The sequence below is a fragment of the Pteronotus mesoamericanus genome, unplaced genomic scaffold (assembly GCF_021234165.1).
Source record: "Pteronotus mesoamericanus isolate MK-2021 breed Mesoamerican mustached bat unplaced genomic scaffold, CSHL_Meso_final scaffold_582, whole genome shotgun sequence".
Taxonomy (NCBI): Eukaryota; Metazoa; Chordata; class Mammalia; order Chiroptera; family Mormoopidae; genus Pteronotus; species Pteronotus mesoamericanus.
Window position 1 is genome coordinate 646959 of NW_026555323.1, and position 19703 is coordinate 666661.

The 19703-nt window shown below is 47.0% G+C and overlaps 1 protein-coding gene across 1 annotated transcript in view; it reads right to left on the reverse strand.

The window, feature by feature from the left end:
* NIPA1 (NIPA magnesium transporter 1) overlaps positions 1 to 19362 on the reverse strand; it is a 37710-nt gene extending 18348 nt beyond the window's left edge. The window contains exon 1 of the mRNA XM_054561888.1: positions 19197 to 19362. Coding sequence (XP_054417863.1) covers positions 19197 to 19362 — 166 coding nt within the window. The remainder of the gene's footprint in view (positions 1 to 19196) is intronic.
* Between the last annotated feature and the right edge of the window lie 341 nt (positions 19363 to 19703).

Genomic DNA, 19703 nt, shown 5'->3' on the forward strand with positions numbered 1-19703 from the left:
GGCGAGCTGACGGCCACACGGCCAGGGGACAGCACCAGCTAACAACGACCTCGGCTGGGCAGCGGCACCTGACCTGGTGAAGAACCACCTGCAGGTGGTGGCTCTGGGGACAGGCACCTCTCCTGCGGCCCAGAGCTCTGCCTCCGCTGGCAGCCGCCAGCAGGAGAGGGCGCGGCCCCGGCAGCGGCTCCCGGCCTCCCCAGGGAGTCGGACGCAAACGTGGCCCATGTTGTCCTCTGCGTCACAGGACAGAGCTGAGCCTAAAGTGCCCCCAGTTCACCCTGTGGGGCAGTTACCAGCGATCAGCCCTGAATCCATGTGAATCCCTGGTGTGCAGGTCACGCCGTGCCTGTGGGAAGAGGGTGTCCCCGTACCCACGCGTGCTGCCCAATTAAGAATGAAAGGTCAAGAGTCCACGCCCGGAACCTGGACGTGAGGCGCTCCGTGGACCAGGTCCCCAGCAAAACAACTTGAACCGGCGAATCAGGTATTCAAGTACATTTTTTTTAAGTCTCTGGAAATTGTCCTAAGAGCATACAGTCCACCAAGACACATTTATTCAAGAAGACCTTCTAAATCTCAGTAAGAACAGTGAGGGCCGTTAGCACAGGAGCTAAGGCCGCTCGTCTCTCCTGGAAAGGGTGTCGAGTCACTAAGGGAGTGAATAAGCGAACAACAGAAAAGGGGAGAGGAATCAGTATCCACACAGGCTGCCATGCGCTACCTAAGGTATCCAGGAGCAACAAAAAACCACAAGTCAAAAAAGATGAGAAACAATTAAAAAATGAGCACAAGATCGCATAGATGTTTCTCCAAAGGCGATATTTAAAACAATGGCCAAAAGCACAGGAAGAGATGCTCAGCACACTAATCATTAGGGAAATGCCACTCAAGGCTATGATGAGGTATCACGTCACATCCGTAAAGATGACTACTATAAAAGTAGCCCTGGCTGGCGTGGCTCAGTGGATGGAGTGCCGGCGTCCAGACCAAAGGGTCGCCAGTTCTATTCCCAGTCAGGGCACATGCCTGGGTTGCGGGCCAGGTCTCCAGGAGGGGGCGTGCAAGAGGCAACCACACATTGAAGTTTCTCTCCCCATTACTCCTTCCCTTCGTCTAAAAAAGTAAATAAATAAGTAAATAAAAACCAGAAAGGAAGTGTGACGGAGGCTGTGAGCAACTGAACCCCTTGTGCACTGGTGAGAATGGAAAATAGTGCAGCTGCTGTAGAAAACAGCATGGCAGTTAGTCAGAGAGTCACCACATGACCCAGCAGTTCGATTTCTAGACCCCTATGTATCCAAAAGAATTAAAAGTAGCGACTTGAACATATATATCCCTACACCCATGTTCACAGCAGCCTTATTCACAAAAGGCAAAAGGTGGAAACGACCCAAGTGTTGCTCAACGAATGAATGGACGGACAACTGAATAAACAAAAATACAATGGACGTGTTCTTTTCTTGCTGCACGGGAGATGGCAGTTAACGGTGTTAAGACGGACTATTAGTCAGCCTTGGAAAAGAATGGAATTCTGACACATGCGACAGAATAGGTGAACCCAAGAGACAATATGCTGAGTGAAATAAGCCAGTAAAAAAGGACAGCGCTCTCATGAATGCACTTGTATGAGGCTCCCACAGTAGTTACGCGCACGGAGACAGACTGTAGAACCGTGGTTACCAGGGATTAGGGATGGGAGTGGGGAGTTACTGTTAAATGGGTCGTATTTCAGAACGGAATTATAAAAAGTTCTGAAGGTCAGAGCTGGCTGGTGTGGCTCAGTGGATTGAGTGTCAGCCTGTGAGCCAAAGGGTCGCCGGTTCGATTCCCAGTCAGGGCACAGGCCTGGGTTGCGGGGCAGGTCCCCAGTAAGGGGCGCGCGAGAGGCAACCACACATTAACGTTTTTCTCCCTCTCTTCCTCCCTCCCAAAAAGTAAGTAAATAAAATCTTTAAAAAACAAAGTTCTGAAGGTGAATAGTGATCGTGTTTACACAGCAATGTGAATGTCCTTACACTACTGATCAGTACAATGAGAGGCCTGATGACGTTAAGCTCCGAGGCTCCCCTGTCGCTGTGAGGTGTGGACTGACTCACTCTTGCGCCCGCAGCACCTGGATCACAGACCAGAGGCGCGTGGAGCCTTCGGTGTCTGCGGCCCGCCCTGCACGGCTGCTGCCGCCTTGGACCTGGACCTTTGGTATTTCCTGCACCCCGGGGTGCTGCTGAGCTTCAGGAGGGGCACAGGCTGGCTGAGGCGCCGCCGGGAACCAGGCCCCCCTCAGGATGGCGTCTCCTGGGCGCCCAACGGCCCCAACAAGATGGGCGTCAGGACCATTTTGCAGAGATTTCTCTTCATGTTCCTGATGGTTCGTCTTCCCCCTTTTCCTCCTACGTCTCCAAGGAGCTAAGAGGTGCCAGTAGGAAGCGGGGCAGGTTCTCCTGCTCCTTCCGTACATTTGGAAGGAAAAATATTTTATGTTCATGAATAAGCGGTTGCTTATTGAGGTTATGATCACAGATACAATTTTCTTGTTCCTTTTTGCTATACAAGAAACAGACGCAAACAATGCAAGATGGACTATAAGTAGGTGCTTGAGTGGTAGTGTTTTCTGTATTGTACTAGGTGTAAAAGTCCCGGAGAAAGACGTAGTGAGGGTGACGATACAAAAAGCTCCAGTGACGATACAAATCAGAACTGAAAACATTACAAGACACACAAAGATACAGAGAAATGTGACATGTATTATATATACCAAACAAAAAGAAAAAATGCAAGCAACAAACTGCCTGAGAGAGGGCCTAGATGTCCGACTTAACAGAAGTTTCAAACCAGTAATTAAAAATGTGTTCAAATAACCAAAAGGCTCCAAGCTTAAAGAAATGAAGGAAGGTATAACGACAACTTATCAAATAAAGAATATCAATAAAGAGAGAGAAGTGATCAAAAAGAAAAGCCAAATGGAAATTCTGGAGTTGAAACGTAAATACAGTAAGTGGAAAGAAAAAAAGTCAATAGCAGATCTGAATTTCCTGGCATAACTTGGAGACAGATTCATAAAGATATATCTTAGGGAAGAGAGAGAAAAAGCTATAAAGAAAGATAAAGAGCCTTGCAGAATTGTGGGAAACCATTAAGCACATTAACAGTCATACTATAAGTACAAGGAGAGAAAAGAGAGAAAATAGCAAAAAAAAAAAAAAAAAAAAAAAAAAAATTCAAGGGGTAAAAAAGGCTGAACTTTACCAAATATGATGAAAACCTATACATCACTAACGTCAACAAACTCCAATCGGACAAACACAAAGAGATTCACACCCAAGTCACATATTGGTAAAAATACTCGAAGACAAAGAGAGTAACTTTTTAAAAACAAGAGAAAAATGACTAAGAACATACACAGGGATCCTAGTAAGATTCACAACTGAGAATATATTCAAAGTGCTGAAAGGGAAAAAAACGGGTCAACCAAAAATCTTGTATCCAGCAAAACTACTTTTCAAATACAAAGGAAAATTAAGCATATCCCAGATAAAGGAAAAATAGAGAGAATTCCTTGAGAACAAACCTGCCTTACAATAAGTATTAAATGAAGTTTTTCAGGTGAAGGCAAGAGACCTAGATGGTAATTTAAACACACACACACATGCACACACAGTGATAAAAGTAATTATGTAATTATAAAAGACAATATAAACAAAAATTTATTCTTTTGTTGCCTTCACTCATTTGAAAAGCTAATGGATAAATATGTATATAATTGTATATAGTTGCACAATATATAATTGCATATAAACTGTACACACATATAATTCTATGTAACATAGAATTGCATGTACTTGACAATAACAACATAGAGGATGTGGGTGTGAGCAATGTTTTATTGCTCAGTAAGGATGTGGTAACTTGAATACACAGAACAAATTAAGAGAACAAAAAAGGTTAACACAAACACTATCAGTCTATACTTGCTTTCCTTGTTTCTATGCTTTTTTAGGCCATAACATTATATAAAGTGTATATTACTAAAATCATAAGTTACAACGGTATGTTGTTGGTTTGTAATATAAAAATATAAAACAGAAGCCATACAGCTATGTAGGAATAATTTTTCTTTCTTTTTTTAAGAAGATTTTATTTATTTACTTTTAAAAAGGGGAGGAGAGGGAGAGAAACAGCAATGTGTGGTTGCCTCTCAAGTGCCTCCTATGGAGGACCTGGCCCACAACCCAGGCATGTGCCCGGACTGGGAATCGAACAGGCGACCCTTTGGTTTGCAGGCTGGCGCTCAATCCACTGAGCCGCACCAGCCAGGGCACACCAGCCAGGGCAGAATAATTTTTCTATTGCTAACTGGAATTACACTAGTGTGAATCTGAAGTAGATTCTGTAAGTTAAGATGTATATGTTAAGTCCTAGAGCAACCATTAAAAAATTACTAAAGCATATAGTGAAAGGTCCTTAAAGGAATTAAAATGCTATCCTAGAAAAATTCACCTAATGCAAATAAAATAATAAATGAGTAGAGGAACATAAAGTACATAAAACCTACAGACAATAAAGAGTACATGACACACATATACCCAACTGTAATAAATAAAATATTAAATGCCACTTGGTTTATAGTGTTAGTCAAGTCTTCTATTTCTTTGTTGGTTTTCTGCCTGGTTTTTCTATCCATTTTTGAAAGCAGGGCACTGCAGGCTCCGACTATTATTCTTTGCCTGTTTCTCTCTTTATTCTGCCTGTCAGTTTTGCTTCATGTATTTTGGGGCTCTGTTGTTAGGCGCATATATATTTATAATTGTTACATCTTTTTGATAGACCATTTCCCTGTTATGAAATGTCTTTCTTGTTTCTGGCACAATTTTTGTCTTAACATCTATTTTTCTCATATTAATATAGCCACTCAACACTGTTTTATGGAAGTAAATATACTTATTCATTGTCTTAAATAACTGAACACATTCCATTCTACAACATCAGAAGTTCCTTTTTCTAAAGGCAGATGCACACAATACTGTATGCAACAACTTTTCAAAGTTCTATACTCGATACCAAAAAGATTTTCGGGTCTTTGACACGGAGGGATCGCTGACCATCTTTCCTGTCGCCGTCTATGTTGGGGACAGGAAAAGGACAACTCCTTTCAGTCCGACGGATGTCGTTTGGGCTTATGAAGTCATGGGCAGCAGCAGCTGGACTGTGGGTGACCCTCCTACAGGCGAAACTGGGAATAAACCGAGTGGTCTGGAGACACACGAGAAAAGCCTCTGCTTATGAGAGAGCTGAGGGCTCACACGGAACGCTGGGCCAAGGATGTCTGCGGCCAGTGCAAGGGGACCCACGGGCTCTCCTCCATCGCTGTCAGTTTCCCCAGCAACACTGACCACCACGCTTTTGGGGATTTGAAACAGATTGTTACTAAAATAAGGAGCAGCCCTGGCTGGTGCGGCTCAGTGGACTGAGCACTGGCCTGCAAACTGAAAGGTCGCTAGTTCGATTCCTGGTCAGGGCACATGCCAGGGATGCGGGCCAGGTCCCCAGTTGCTGACACATGAGGGCAACTGCTTTCTGCACACCCATGTTTCTCTCTCTCTCTTTCTCCCTCCCTTTCCATCTCTCTAAAAATAAATAAAATCTTTAAAACGAGGAACAGGCTGGGTTACAAGGAACTCAGGGATGGGGAAATGAGAGGCTTTGGTCTCCCTTTTGTTGAAGGATACAGGTCAGTTCAAAGGGTCTCAGGTTTCAGGAAATGCGATCATACTCCGCAAGAGCTGCTGAAATCCAACGAAAGGTGTTTAGCTCACCCTCACCTTTTAAGCCAACATGAGGCAAAATTTTTTGTCTTCTGTGGACATGAAGTCCGCCAGGTATTCTGTCTGGACGCCTGACCCACACTCCCAGCCGTAGATCAAAGCGAAGCTCCTCAAGGTGGTTCCAAAGGGCCTCGGTCCAGGAGCACCTGGGGCACCGCTTGCGCACCCACCTGTGCCCAGCATCTCCCTGAACTGGCTGCCTCAAGTGCCTTCAGAAGCTCCTGGGTGCCTGCCTTCCACATTGTGCCTCAGCCCCAGCCCCAGCCCCTGCCACGGACAGATACTATTCTCTTATGCCCTCAAACCACTTGGTTTACTCACAGCTTCACCTTGGAGCATCACTCATCTGACACCCTCAGGAGGCACCTGTTCACGCCTGTGCCCGTGCGCCCCCTATTGACAGCTAGTGCCTGGGACTCGGGTCCCCGGCGCCTGCAAGAGCAGGGAGCCACCGCATCGCGGAACACAGGGGGCTTTCTGCGCTCGCGCGCCTACTGCGGTGCCTCCTCCCCTCCACTCCTAGGGGTGGGCTGCAGAGGGGGCGAGAGCGGAATTCTGGCTATATTCTCGCACGGGAAACTGGGTGCTAGCTGAGAGCTGTTTGTAACAGCCGGAGTGTAAGACAAAGAAGCGTTGTGCAAACACAAGAGAGGCTTGTCAGGATGGTAGCATCAACTGGCAGCGATGTTCTCCGACCACGGCCTGCAAACCTGCTGCTTAGTTAAAAACGGGCATCAGAAACGTCCTTAAAATATGACTTTCTAGCATGAAAATACCGACGGTCATCTAATTTGCCTTCTGATTTCAGAAAAACTGCCCCCACTCGTGTGTGCTCCCAATGACAGAAGCTACTTCTAACAGCAAAGCAAGAATGGGTCACTATGTCCTTTACTAATCAATTAGTACCTTGATTTTTCTTTAAAAAATGTGTTAAAAGATGCTACATAATTTTCCCAAAGTTCTTAAAAAATGACTACAAATCAAGAAATTCTCTTTTTTGACACCACCACACTGACGTGAGGGTATAAAGTTGAGTCCACGTGAGCGCCAGTATTCATCAACCCATGAATGGATTCAGTACTTGAAGTTCTGTTGTATGTTGGTCATTACATATACAGAAGTTACTTTCGTAAAGAAATGCGTAGTTTGGGGAGCGCCCCCTTTTAGTTGCTAGATGGGATGCTACCCAATCCAAGTGTTGTTCAATAAAGCCAATTAGATCATAAAGAAAAAAAAAAAGGCATGGTTTTGCAATGCTGAGAAAGACGAACAAAGTTGTAGGACTTATGTTATTTGCTTTTAAGATTTGCTCTAAAACTACATAATCAAAAAGGAAGGGAAGGGAAGGGGAAAGTCAAGGAACATATAGCAAGGACTCATGGACAAAACCAAAGGGAAAGAGTTGAGGGAGGGAGGGAGGGGGCAAGGGAAAGTGCTGGCAAGGGGAAGGCAGAGACAAATGTATTTGAAAAAATAAATAAAGTTAAAAAAAAAAAAGGAAAAAAAAACCCCTACATAATCAAGCCAGTATGGTACTAGCGTGGGACGGACATACACAATGAAACAGAATAGAGTTCAGAAACAGATCCACATATCACAGATCACAGGGAAAAGTATCAGTCCCTTCAACATGTGCTGAACCAAGTGGGTGTCAATAGGTCATATGCTGAGTCTTGATTCATGCTCAGCCATACACAACAATTAGTTCAAGACGGCTTACAGATCTAAAGGTAAAAGCTAAAGCTATAAATCCCCATGAGGAAGATACAGCAGGAGGCCATCTGACCTCAGGAGATACAAAGATTTTTTAGGCAGAAATCAAAAAGCAACAACCACACAGGAAAAAAAAAAGAAAAGAAAAAGGTAAGTTGGACTTCATCAAAATTACAATTTCCACTTTTCAAAAGGCACCGTGAGGGAAATAAAAAAGACAAGCCACAAAGAAAACACTTGCAATTCCTGTATCTGACAGAGGACTTATATCCAGAAACACTCATACACACACAAATCAATCCATAATAAAAAGATACAACCCAATAAAATAGAGGCAAAAGCCTTGAAAAGACACCTCACAAAAAAAGCATGAAAGTAGCTGATCAACTCATTGAAAGATGTCCAATATCATTAGGTATTCAGGGAAACACAAAATGAAATCACAATGAGATACCTCCGCGCCCTCAGCAGAGTGGCTAAAATTAAACAGATGACAAGAGCAGATGTGGAGGAGAGTGTGAAGCGCTGAAACTCTCAGCACTGCGAACGAGAGTGTGAAGTGGTACAATTATGGTGGGAAATGGTGAGAAGCTTCTTAAAATTTAATCATATACCTGCTCATGACTCAGCACTGTTACTCCAAGGCATATACCCAAAAGAAATGATTACAGTAAGCCTTAAAAAGAACTATATAAGAGTTGTCAAAGAAAAGAGAAAAGAAAAATGCCCTGGCCAGGTAGCTCAGAGCATTATCCCAATATGCCAAGGTTGCGGGTTCGATTTCTGGTCAGGACCCATACAAGAATCAACTCATGAAGTAATCAATGAGTGGAACAGCAAATTGGTATTTCTCTTTCTCCTCTCCTCTCTCTCTAAAATCAATAAGTTAAAAAAAAAAAAAGAATTGTCATTGCATCTTTATTCAAATAGCAAAAATTTGGAAAAAAAAATGTTTATCAATAGGAGAACAAAGACGCATATTGCGGTCTATTCAAACAATGGAATGCTGCTCAGCAATAGAAGGAATAGACTACTGATAATTTATGATGATGACTCTTCAAACTATGCTCAGCCAAAAAAAAGTAGATGTGAGAAAATACATACTGTAATATTCCATTTATACGGAGTCCAAGAGCAGGCAGGGGTGAGTCACTCTGTGCGAACGGGCACGGGGAGGGGGAGCTCTGGTGTGGGGAAGACAGGACAGATCGGGCACAGGGAACTTTCTAGGGTGAAGGCAGCGGTGCTGGTTCCACAGATATACGAGATCTGCCTGGAAAAAGTCCAGCCATTGTTAACATAAAGAGGATGCTTTGCATGACATGGATGCCGCCAAGGCGAGTGGGCTGGAATGCGCATGCGTGAACAATGACGACTTCACTGTACCAGTTCGGTGGGGGTGAGAGATGCCGATAAGTGAGCATGTGCACTGTGTGGCTGTCACATCCAAAGTGACTCAGGGAATAGAGCAATGAATCTGCATCAGATTTTGCGTTAAGCTTAAACATTCCACCGGGGAAATTATTCAGATGATTCAGAAGGCCGCAGCAATGGGCAACTGGGGATTGGTGGCTTTGTCACAATAACTCGCCCATTCATGCATCACGTCTTGTGCAGTTTTCTTTTTTTGGCAAAACCTTAAATCACCCAGGTGATTCAGCCCCTCTACAGACCAGATTTTGGTGCCCTGTGACTTCCGGCTTTTCCCCAAATGAAAATCCTTCCAAGGGGAAGATATTTCAGACCATTGATGAGATTCAGGAAAATATAATGGGGCAGCTGATGGCGACTGGGAGATCTGTGTGAGGTCCCAAGGCGCCTACTTTGAAGGGGCCTGAGGCATCATTGTCGTATGTACCATGTTTCTCGTACCTTGTTCAATAAATGTCTCTATTTTTCAGAGTACATGGCTGGATACTTTCGGTACCTACCTCACTGTATTTACTTTTCAGAACTCATCAGCCTTAAGTTCTGTGCAGTCACTCTATGTAATTATACTCCGATTTTATTTTTTAAAGAAATCATTTCTAAACAATAGCTAACCTTCTAGCAGCCCACACAGTGCTGAGCAGAATACGACGACGGCCGTGATCAAGTCTCTCTCAGTTTCTATGGGAAATTCCATTCTGTGTTTCAAAGGGGAAGTAAGAGGCCCGTATGGATGAACAGACACATTCTCCTGCCTCATCCTACAATGATGAGCCCTCCACCAGGACTGCGAGAAAGGAACTGAGGCAGGGAGAACCCAAAATGATGGGGGAAAAATATTTGGAATACATGCTTACATTTCCACTACACTTAAATATGAGCATGCCTCTTTCTTTTGTAAAATTATTTTTTTAGTGAAAAAATTTTTTTTAGATTTTATTGATTTTTAGAGAGGGAAAGGAGGGAGGGAGAGAGAGAAACTTCAATGTGTGGTTGCCTCTCATGCGCCTCCCAGTGGGGACCTGGCCTGCAACCCAGGCATGTGCCCTGACTGAGAATCGAACCCACGACCTTTTGCTTCGCAGTCCAGTGCTCTCAATCCACTAAGCCACACCAGACAGGATTTTCAAAAATTATTTTCTTTAATCCTCACCTGAGGAGATATTTTTACTGAGTTTTTAGAGAAGGAGGGAGAGAGAAGGAACAAAAGTTAAAGAAAAAATCAATTGGTTGCTTCCCATACGTGACCTTACTGGGGACTGAACCACAACCCAGGCATGTGCCCTGACTGTGAATCGAACCCTCAACCTCTCAGTGTACAAGGCAATGCTCCAACCAAATGAGCCATGTGGACAGGGCTGACCACGCCTCTTTCAACCACTGCCAGCGGGAACGGATAGTGCGATACTCCTGGAAATCAATTTAACTAAAAACATGTTTAATAAAAACATGCAGGGTGGGGCAAAGGTAGGTTTACAGTTGTTCATATGGAAAATCATACAATTAATAAATAATAGTTATAAACTCTGCATTTCGCATACTCACAGCTGCAAACTTACTTTTGCCCCACCCTGTACATAGTTCACACATAGTTTACAGAAGCATCGTCCCCTTAAAACTGTATTTTGAGGCAGCTATCCAAAGGAATATCGGCATTCACAGATTTATACGCGAGGACATTCAGCAGAACACGTTCTATGGCACTTGGGGATGAGCCTGCGGCAGACCGAGGGCACCCGCAGGCCGCACGCAGGCGCGCACAGCGCAGACCCGGGGCGCTGCTGTGTCGTCACGGTGCACAGTGAGCGGGGGGGGCGCCCCACAGCCGCGTGGGCGTCAAAGACGGTCCTGATTTGAAAAGGGAAACCGGGGGAAGACTCAGGAGATGATCACAGAAATGTGAACACTGACCAGACGTGTTAGACTATTAGAGAATTATCACGATAGTTTTTAGATGCAAGAAAGACACTACGGTCACGTTTAACAAAGAGACGGTCGCCGGCGTCTATTGAAGAGGTGGTATTCTGCCTGGGATTGTTTCAAAAATTCCACTGTGTGGGGAAGGGGGCGGACACCGGGGCGCAGATGAAACGAGACTGGCCGCGACCAGTGACGTTGGCAGCTGGGTGACAGGTATATGGGGGTCCTTTACACTAACTTCTCTAGGCATATATTTGACACTTTCCAAATGAAAGAGGTTTTAAAAATATTTTAAGGCTACACATATTTTTGGAATGTCTGATAGGTGCTGTTTGTTTTATTATTCTCTCTAACCTGCATATGTTATTAGTTTAACCCATACGATTTTTTTTCATTTCAATTCAATTAGAAATGTATGTAAGTACTGAAGGTGACGAGAAATAAACATGTCCTAATTGTAACAGCAGTTATAGCAAGGTGAGCGCATGAATACCTTTTATTTTTCTGCTCCTAGTATTACGTGCTTCTCAGATTTTAAACAATGGCCAGATATTCTAGAAGCAGGAAGATGTTTTTTAGAAACATAACTACGCCAGGTTCTGAAAGTCCGTGATACACATCCTCTACTGAGTACATGCATAATACCAGCAGGCTCTGCCTGGGCACGAACACGCAAGGCGACCCTCAGGCTGCCCTCCCTGGGCCGAGGGCACGGCCTCCCACCTCTCACGCGGATGCCCCGACGTCTAAAAGGGGTCAGCTCACAGATGCAGGCTCCCAGCAGGCGCAGAAGTATCAGGATGCGCGGGCGTAGGGAGAGTTGAATGGTACATAGTATTGCATTGGCCAAAAAGTTCGTTTACGTATTTCTATAAAATAAAAGACAGCTTTTTCATTTTCACAAATAGCTTTATTGATCTGGATGTTGTATTCAGCTATCACCCGTGTGGTAGAACGTTGATTGTTCTCAATTACTGTCTCAATTGGATCGCTATCAAGTTCAACTGATCTACTGAACCGTGGAGCATCACCCAGCGAGAAATCTCCAGCACAAAATTCGCAAACTGCTTTTGACACGTTCGATCAGTCCCAGCACCTTCTCCATACACTGCGCAAATCTTTTTTTCTATTTCCGTTGCATTTGTACCTTTCTTGAAATAATGGAGCACGGTATGGTGAAAATGTTGCACATTTTCTTTCATCTTTAGTATTAAAATGGCTGCACATTTCACAAATGCAGGCTGATATGACAGCTGTCACAACACTATCTAAAAAGTATTGTTTCAAATGAAGTTAAAAAACAACTAAGCAGAGTCAGTGTACAGAAAACAGCTGAATGAACTTCTTGGCCAACCCAGTATTTGAAAAGTGTTTTTTTTTCTAGTCTCTCATGGTTGAAAATTTTTTTTAACTAAAAAAAAAAATGTATTGACTTTAGGGAGAGAGGAAGGGAGAGAGAAAAACTGATTTGTTGTTCCACTTACTGATGCATTCATTGGTTGATTCTTATATGTGTCCTGATTGGGGACAGAATCCACAACCTTCGTATATTGGGACAATGCCTCTCACCCACAGAGCTACCCATGGCTGGGTAGCTCAGTTGGTAGGGCATCATCTCGCTACACCAAGTTTGTGGGTTCAATCCCTGGTCAGGACACATACAAGAATCAATCAATAAGCACATAAATAAGTGGAATAACAAATTGATCTCTCTTCTCACAATTAATTTTTAAAAGACTGTTTACTCACTAAGGACTTAATTAAGGGACTAAAAAATATAAATTACATTCTATTTTATACTCTAGAAATATTTTTGAGGAAAATATCCTTGGTCCAGCCACAGTTCAATAAGGCCAACGGGTATTTATTTCAGGTAGGAATTTAATTATGCTAATGATCTGTTCCTCCTCACATGAAAATAAGAATTATCATTTGCCTTAATGTCTTTGGCTCTTAACTATAATTATAATAACCCAGTATCAGAGTACCAGCATTTCCAAATTAGCTTTTCCCCTCATTAGAAAAGCCTTATCTACGGGTGGACTTGTCTATCTTCCTCCTCACGTTCCCTACAGGCGGCAGGATGACAGAGACCCTCTTTAAAGCCAGCTGTAGCAGGTTCAAATCCCGGCCCCACCAGTCCTGTGTCAGGGGCATGCCTCAACTTCCCCTTCTGGACCAGCCTCCTGGGACCTGTGCACAGTCCCCTCCCACACTGACTCTGGAGGAAGTGGCACCTGCGAGACTTCCCAGGCCAGGTCCCAAAGATCCACGTAGCTTCCAGGGTGCTCTATGGAAGGTTAGGTCTAGGGGAAGCTACCCGCCACGTTAGGGGTCTGACTTCCCCAGACCACCGTGATATGAGGGTGTGAAGAGCATGCGTGGAGAGATGGAGGAGGGGAGACTGAGAGAGAGAGAGAGAGACTCAGCAAGCCCCCAGCAGTTCCAGCTGCTCCAGCCCAGTGAGTGAAGAGGTCACCGTGGATGGCCAGTCCAGTCAAACATGCAGGTGACTCCGGCCCCAGCCACCATGTGACTCCAGGGAGGGTCGCCCAGCGGAGTCCAGTCGACCCTCAGGACCATGACAGATAAATGAGACCGGGACACGTGGGCCTTCCGTGAGCAGCAGCCTGCTTTATCTTCTCTTCTTGTGGAAACAGTATCAGGTAAACAAGGTCCAGGCTTCTAACCACGCTCGCTATCCTCACCACGTCCTTAACTTAAAATCTCCCGACAGGCCCGATAGAGATCAGATGGGGTTCCAGCGTTTCAGACATGGAAACAAGAACTCGGACTCTGTTACTTAGTAGAGGCCACAGGTAGGTGACTCAGCTCGGAGTAACTTGAAGAAAGCTCTGAAATCTTGTCATAAAATTTAAGATCTGGTTTCACCGTCTTCACTCCATGGTTACTCATAGCCAGTGCGGCGGCACTTCTGAGTGGCCACCACATGCCTCCCTGTGGACAGGACATGTGTCCTACAAGGACCGAGTGTAGACAAGTGGACAGGCCATCAACCCACTGGTGTCGGAGACAAGAGAAGGCTGAGGACAGGGGCCAAGAAGACACCCGGGAAAGGCCACAGGCGCCATATGTCAGGTCTGGAGGGTTCACAGAAGCACAGAATTATAGTATTTTTGCCACGCATCATGTGCACTTTTTTGCCCAAATATTTGAGGGGAAAATAAGGCTGTGCATTATACATGGGTATAATGATCCCGTGTATAATGCGCACAAAAACGTGGCTGCGCATTATACACGACAAAATACGGTATAACCAGAGCCCCAAGGGGCTGCAGGAGTGAAGACAATAGGTGTCCAGCTAGGCTCTGGGTATGGGGTCGTGCGCTCCTGGCTGCGTGCCTTCAGGTGGCAGGAGAGGCCAGGAGGAGGCACGGGCATATCCCACAGCCCAGAGCACAGGCCCTTCAGAAAAATGAGCCATGGAAGGATGTGGGGACAAGCAGGCGGCGCGCTTGGATCAGTTTCCACTCCCACGAGACAACTCACTCACTTTCTGATTCTCTTGGTGTGACAACACCTCTAGGCTGTGCTCCCCTTGGAGAGGAGACTACAAACTCTGAAAAGGATTTTTTTCTTTATTGTGGTAAAATATATATAGTATAAAATTTTTAATATTACCCGAACTGCTGTGGCTCAGTGGATTGAGAGCCAGCCTGTGAAATGAAGAGTTGCTGGTTCGATTCCCAGTCAGGGCACATGCCTGGGTTGCAGGGCAGGTCCCCAGTAGGGGGCGCGCGAGAGGCAACCACACACTGATATTCTCCTCTTTCACCCTCCCTCTCTAAAAATAAATAAGATCCTTACAAAAAATAAAATTTCCAATATGAACCACGTTTAAGTACACAGTTAAGTACATTCACGCTGCTGGACAACCGTCACCACCATCTACCTCCAAAACTCTTCTCATCTTCCCGAATAGAAATGCTCTCCCCATTAAACACTGACTCCCCATTTCCCTTCCCCGAACTCCTGGCGACTGCCGTTACCCTCTGTCTCTGTGAATTGGTCCGTTCTAGATGTCTCCTTTGAGTGGGGTCCTAACAGAATGGGACCTTGGGTGACTGGCTTATTTCACTTAGTATGATGTCCTTGGGATTCATCCAGGTTGTAGCAGCTGTCAGCATTTGCTTCCTTTTTACAGCTAAATAATATTCCTTTAAATGCATATACCACAATTTGTTCATCCATTCACCAGTCAATGGCTATTTGGTTGTTTCCACCTTTCTTTTCTTTAATCCTCACCCAAGGATATGTTTATTGACTTTAGAGAAAGAGAAACATCAATTGGTTGCCTTGCATACACACCACGACCAGGGATCGAACCTGCAACCCAAGCATGTGCCCTGACTGGGGATAAAACCCACAGCTTTTTGGTGTACAGGATAACACTTCAACCAACTGAGCCACCTGGCCAAACCTGACTGTTCCCACCTTTTGTCTATTGCAAATAATGCTGCTAGAAATGTGAGGGTACAAACATCTGTTCAAGTCCCTGCTTTGTTTTGGGTATATACTCAGAAGTGGCGCTGCTGGATCATGTGGTAATTTTATGTTTAATTATTTGAGGAGCCGCCATACTCTCTTTCATAGCAGCTGCACCATTTTACAGTTTCACTAACAGTGCATAAGAGTGCCAATTTTTCCACAGCTTTACCTTGTTACTTCTATTTTTCTTCTTGTTCTTTTTTTCACAAGAGCATCCTAAGGGGAAAGGAGAGAGAGAGGGAAGAGAAGCAACAATGTATGGTTGCCTCTCTCGCGCCCCCTACTGGGAACCGGGGCATGTGCCCTGATTGGGAGTCAAACCCATGACCCTTTGGTTCAGACGCAGGCGATCAATCCACTGAGCCACACCAGCCAGGGCTGAAAGGAGTTTTTAAAAGCACAGCAGGTTCATGCTGGTCTAGGCATCAACACAGAGCAAATTCAAAGATCTGGCTTTCCTGAGACTGTCTCCACAAGGCCTGTCCCAGGGCAGGACCCTGCCCCACACTCACCGACTCCCTGGCTGTCCTTGCCCACACTTCACACACAGAAATCCCAACACTGTGGCTGGCTTTCCACAAATGCCTTCACACCCAACAACTATCTTGTTTCTCTCCCCTAAGCTCTGTCTCACCTGGGCTCTCACACTAGACACACCATAAATGACCTGTCGCCCAAATGTCACCTGCCCTCTCCCCATCTGCAGGTCCTTAAAGGCTCCGAGCAGTGAGGCAGTCCAGCTGAGCCTACGCTGTGGCCAGACCTCCTGCGCCACTCCATTCCCTGGGAAGGTCCTTTCAAGCGTCAGTGAGCTGTGACCAGTTTGGCTCAGTGGGTTGGGCGTCATTTTGCAAAGCCAAAGATCGCCAGTTCAAAACCTGGTCAGGGCACATTCCTGAGCTGTGAATTCTGTCCTGGGTCAGGGTGCATACAAGAGGCAATAATAGATTGATGTTTCTTTCTGATGATGATGAGAGACATCGATGTCTCTCTCTCTCTCTCCCCCCCTCTTTCTAAATATAAATAAATAAGATCTTAAAAAAATAAAGAGTGAAAGCCCCCAACAGAAAAAGCCATGCCCTTGGCTTTCCTGAGGGTGAGGCTCCACGCAAACACTACCACGCGGCAGTGCCACTAAAGCTGACACTTCCAGAGAGACAAAGGTCCTCACCATGTAGGACCCGATCAGGCCTCCCCAGTTTCCAGCCACCTCCTCTTTCCCCTTATCTCCTCGGCTGCAGGCATTTCATAATGGTCAGCCAGACAGCTTGTTAACAGTGACAAAAGGTCCTAGAAGGAGCAGATTCTAAAATTGGGTGACCTCAATATCCACAACAGTGCCTGGCACATAATAAGAGCTTCACAAGGGTCTGCTGAACAAATCAAAACTAAGTCATCAAAACAAGACTCTCGCCCTGGCTGGTGTGGCTCAGTGGATTGAGGGCCTGCGAAGCGAAGGGTCGCTTGGATTCCCTGTCAGGGCACAGGCCTGGGTTGCAGGCCAGGTCCCCGGTAGGGGGCGCGCGAGAGGCAACCACGCAGGGATGTTTCTCTCCCTCTTTCTCCCTCCTCTCCCCTCCGTCTAAAATAAATAAATAAATAAATAAATAAAAGAATAACCGAAAAAAAGAAGAAAGAAAGAAACAAAAAAAGAAAGAAAGAAAGAAAAAGACTCTGTCTTCCACCACAGTGACCAGCCAGCCAATGGACGCTGGAAGTTGGTGTGTGGCAACCGGGGAGCTAGAAAATTAGCCAATGTCACATTTTCACATTTTTAAGTTTAAAGGCATAGGATGTAGGTACAAATAACAGCATCAGTCATGGGTTTTCTTTTTTTTCAGGTTGATTTTTTTCTTCTCTGATTCACTAACTCCCTTGAACACATAAGCTGAGCTGAAGCAACACTTTTAGTTTGACCCTGTAGTTGTTTGTTTTTCATTAACTGACACCTCCGTTCAGGTTTCCTTAGAGATGACATAGTGTTTTACTTCACGTGTCCTTAGGCTCCTGCTTAGGAGAGTCTCTCAGACTCTACATCTTTAACAGGCTGTCTCTCAATTTATTGGGTTGGCTAAAAAGTTGGTTTAGTTTTTACCCTACGATGGCTCTAGTAGCGCTTAGTTGTCTTTAACTTCATTAGAAACAATTGGGCTAGACTGTATTGTGACAGCTGCCACATCAATGTGCATTAATAAAAAAACACTTATCAAAATTGGTGAATTTTCGTGCAGCCAGTTTAATATGGAAGACGGAAGAAAACAGGCAACATTTTCAGCATATTGTGCTTTATTATTTCAAGAAAGGAAAAAATGCAACAAATGAAAGAAAAGTGTATGGAGAAGGTGCTGTGACTGATCGAACGTGTCAAAAGTGGGTTGCGAAGTTTCTTGGTACTACTGACATTTTGGCCAAATAATTCTTTGCCCTGGGGCTCTCTTATGCCTTGGAAGATGCTTAGCAACAGCCCTTGGCTTCCCCACCAGAAGCCAATAGCGGGAGACAACCGACAGACTCAGAATCTCCAAATCAATAAAGTTATTGGGGAAAATGACTTTATTTTACGGAAAAAACCCTAAACGGACTTTTTGGCCAGCCCAATAGTTTGTGGGTGTTTTTCTCACGGTTAGACTGGGCGGTGGGCTTTCGGGAGGACAACCGCGGAGGAGAGGTGCCCGTCTCCTCACCCTGCCCAGGGCACGTGCGTTCTTTATTTCTGAGTCACAGCAAACACTTGAGCCACCCCGGACGCCCGCCCGGCACTCCCGGAAGAACAAGCCCCGCCCCCCCGATGTCTGCCTGTCACCTGAGAGTCACAATTGCACGCTAAGGCACCCCTACTTGGTTTTAGTTAGATTGTATGTACGGACTGCCCCGTTTTCACTTCAGCGCTGAATTCTTTAAACAAATATCCGTGGCTTTGTTTTCACTCCCCACGCTAGGTCCCTTTATCGCTTTCCTGAAGGCCCTCGGGGACCCGAGGCCACTCGAAACGGATCGCCTGCGCTCTGGAATGTAAACTACGAAAGGAGTTGGTTCTCCAACTCGGACTCGCGGCTGACACCCACTTTCTCAGTCCTTCCAGCCGCAGAACCTACCTTCCGTTTCAAAGCACAAAGCGCGCTGCTCGGTCAAGCGCGCCCGGCCTCCGAGCACCGAGGGGCGCGGGCGGAGAAGGACCGCGACGCCGTCGCTTTCCACCCCGGCGAGGGCTGGGTTCGCCGCTGCGGCCCCCGCACGCGGCTCAACCGGTCCATCTGGGGTTTTAGGACCGTGCCGTGCGTCTCCTCAGTGGCGATCCCCTGCTTTCAGACGGTTCACGTCTAAACCCAAGCAGGATCCAGCCAGGACTCACGGGCGGCAGCCCCGGAGGGCAGAGCCCCCTCGCCGGCCGGCGAGCGCGCAGTTCTCACGTGGGCGCCCGCGCGGCCGCCGCAGGCAGCGCGAAACCAGGCCGGGCCGCGGGCTGCGCCCACTTCGGGGACACCGTGCACGGGAGGTTTCCCCGGCGGCGGGTGCGGGGACCGGGACGGTCCGGGAAGGAGAAGAAGCGGGCTGGAGACACCCTATGACCTGAACAAGGCCTCCCCGGCCACTGGGAAGGGACAGAAGCGGTGGCGGCGACCCAACTACCATCGCTCGGGCGCCGGGTGATTCGGGGCGGCCTCGGGAGCGGCCCCGCTGGAGACGCGAGCGGCGCGCAGGGCCGCGTCCCCATCCCCGGCTCCGGCGGGACCCCGAGCAGTCCGCCGGCGGCCGCCCTCCACCCCCGCCGACCCCAGCGCAGTCCGCGGCCCGCCCTACCTCTCCGCTTGGCGCGCACGATGCCCTTCTTCTGCAGCACGAACGTGGACCCGTTCACCAGGCTAGACACGACGGCCACGCCCAGGCCGAGCGACACGGCGGCGGGGCTCGGGCTGCGCGCCCCCTCCCCGGCCGCCGCCGCCGCTGCCGCCGCTGCAGTCCCCATTCCGCCCGCGCCCGCCCTCCGCGCCTGCGCACGCGCGCCGCCGGCCTGGGGGCGGGGCCGGGAGCCGCGGGGCAGGCTCGGGGTGCGGGGTAGGGGCGGGCTCCCGGGAGCCGTGGGAGCGGGGCCGGGGGTGGGGCAGGGCGGGACGCCGAGCGGGCTCCAGTGTCTGCGGGCCTGGCCCCAGCAGTGGGAGTGGAGAGGAGCGGAGTGGTCGTGGGGAGGCTTTAAGGATGAGGAGGGAGGGGGGCCTGTAGGTGGGCCTGTGGGGAGATGGGCTTCCCAGAGTGGGCAACCCAAAATATGCAGGGCATGCATTTTCCACGTCAGACAAATAGTTGCGT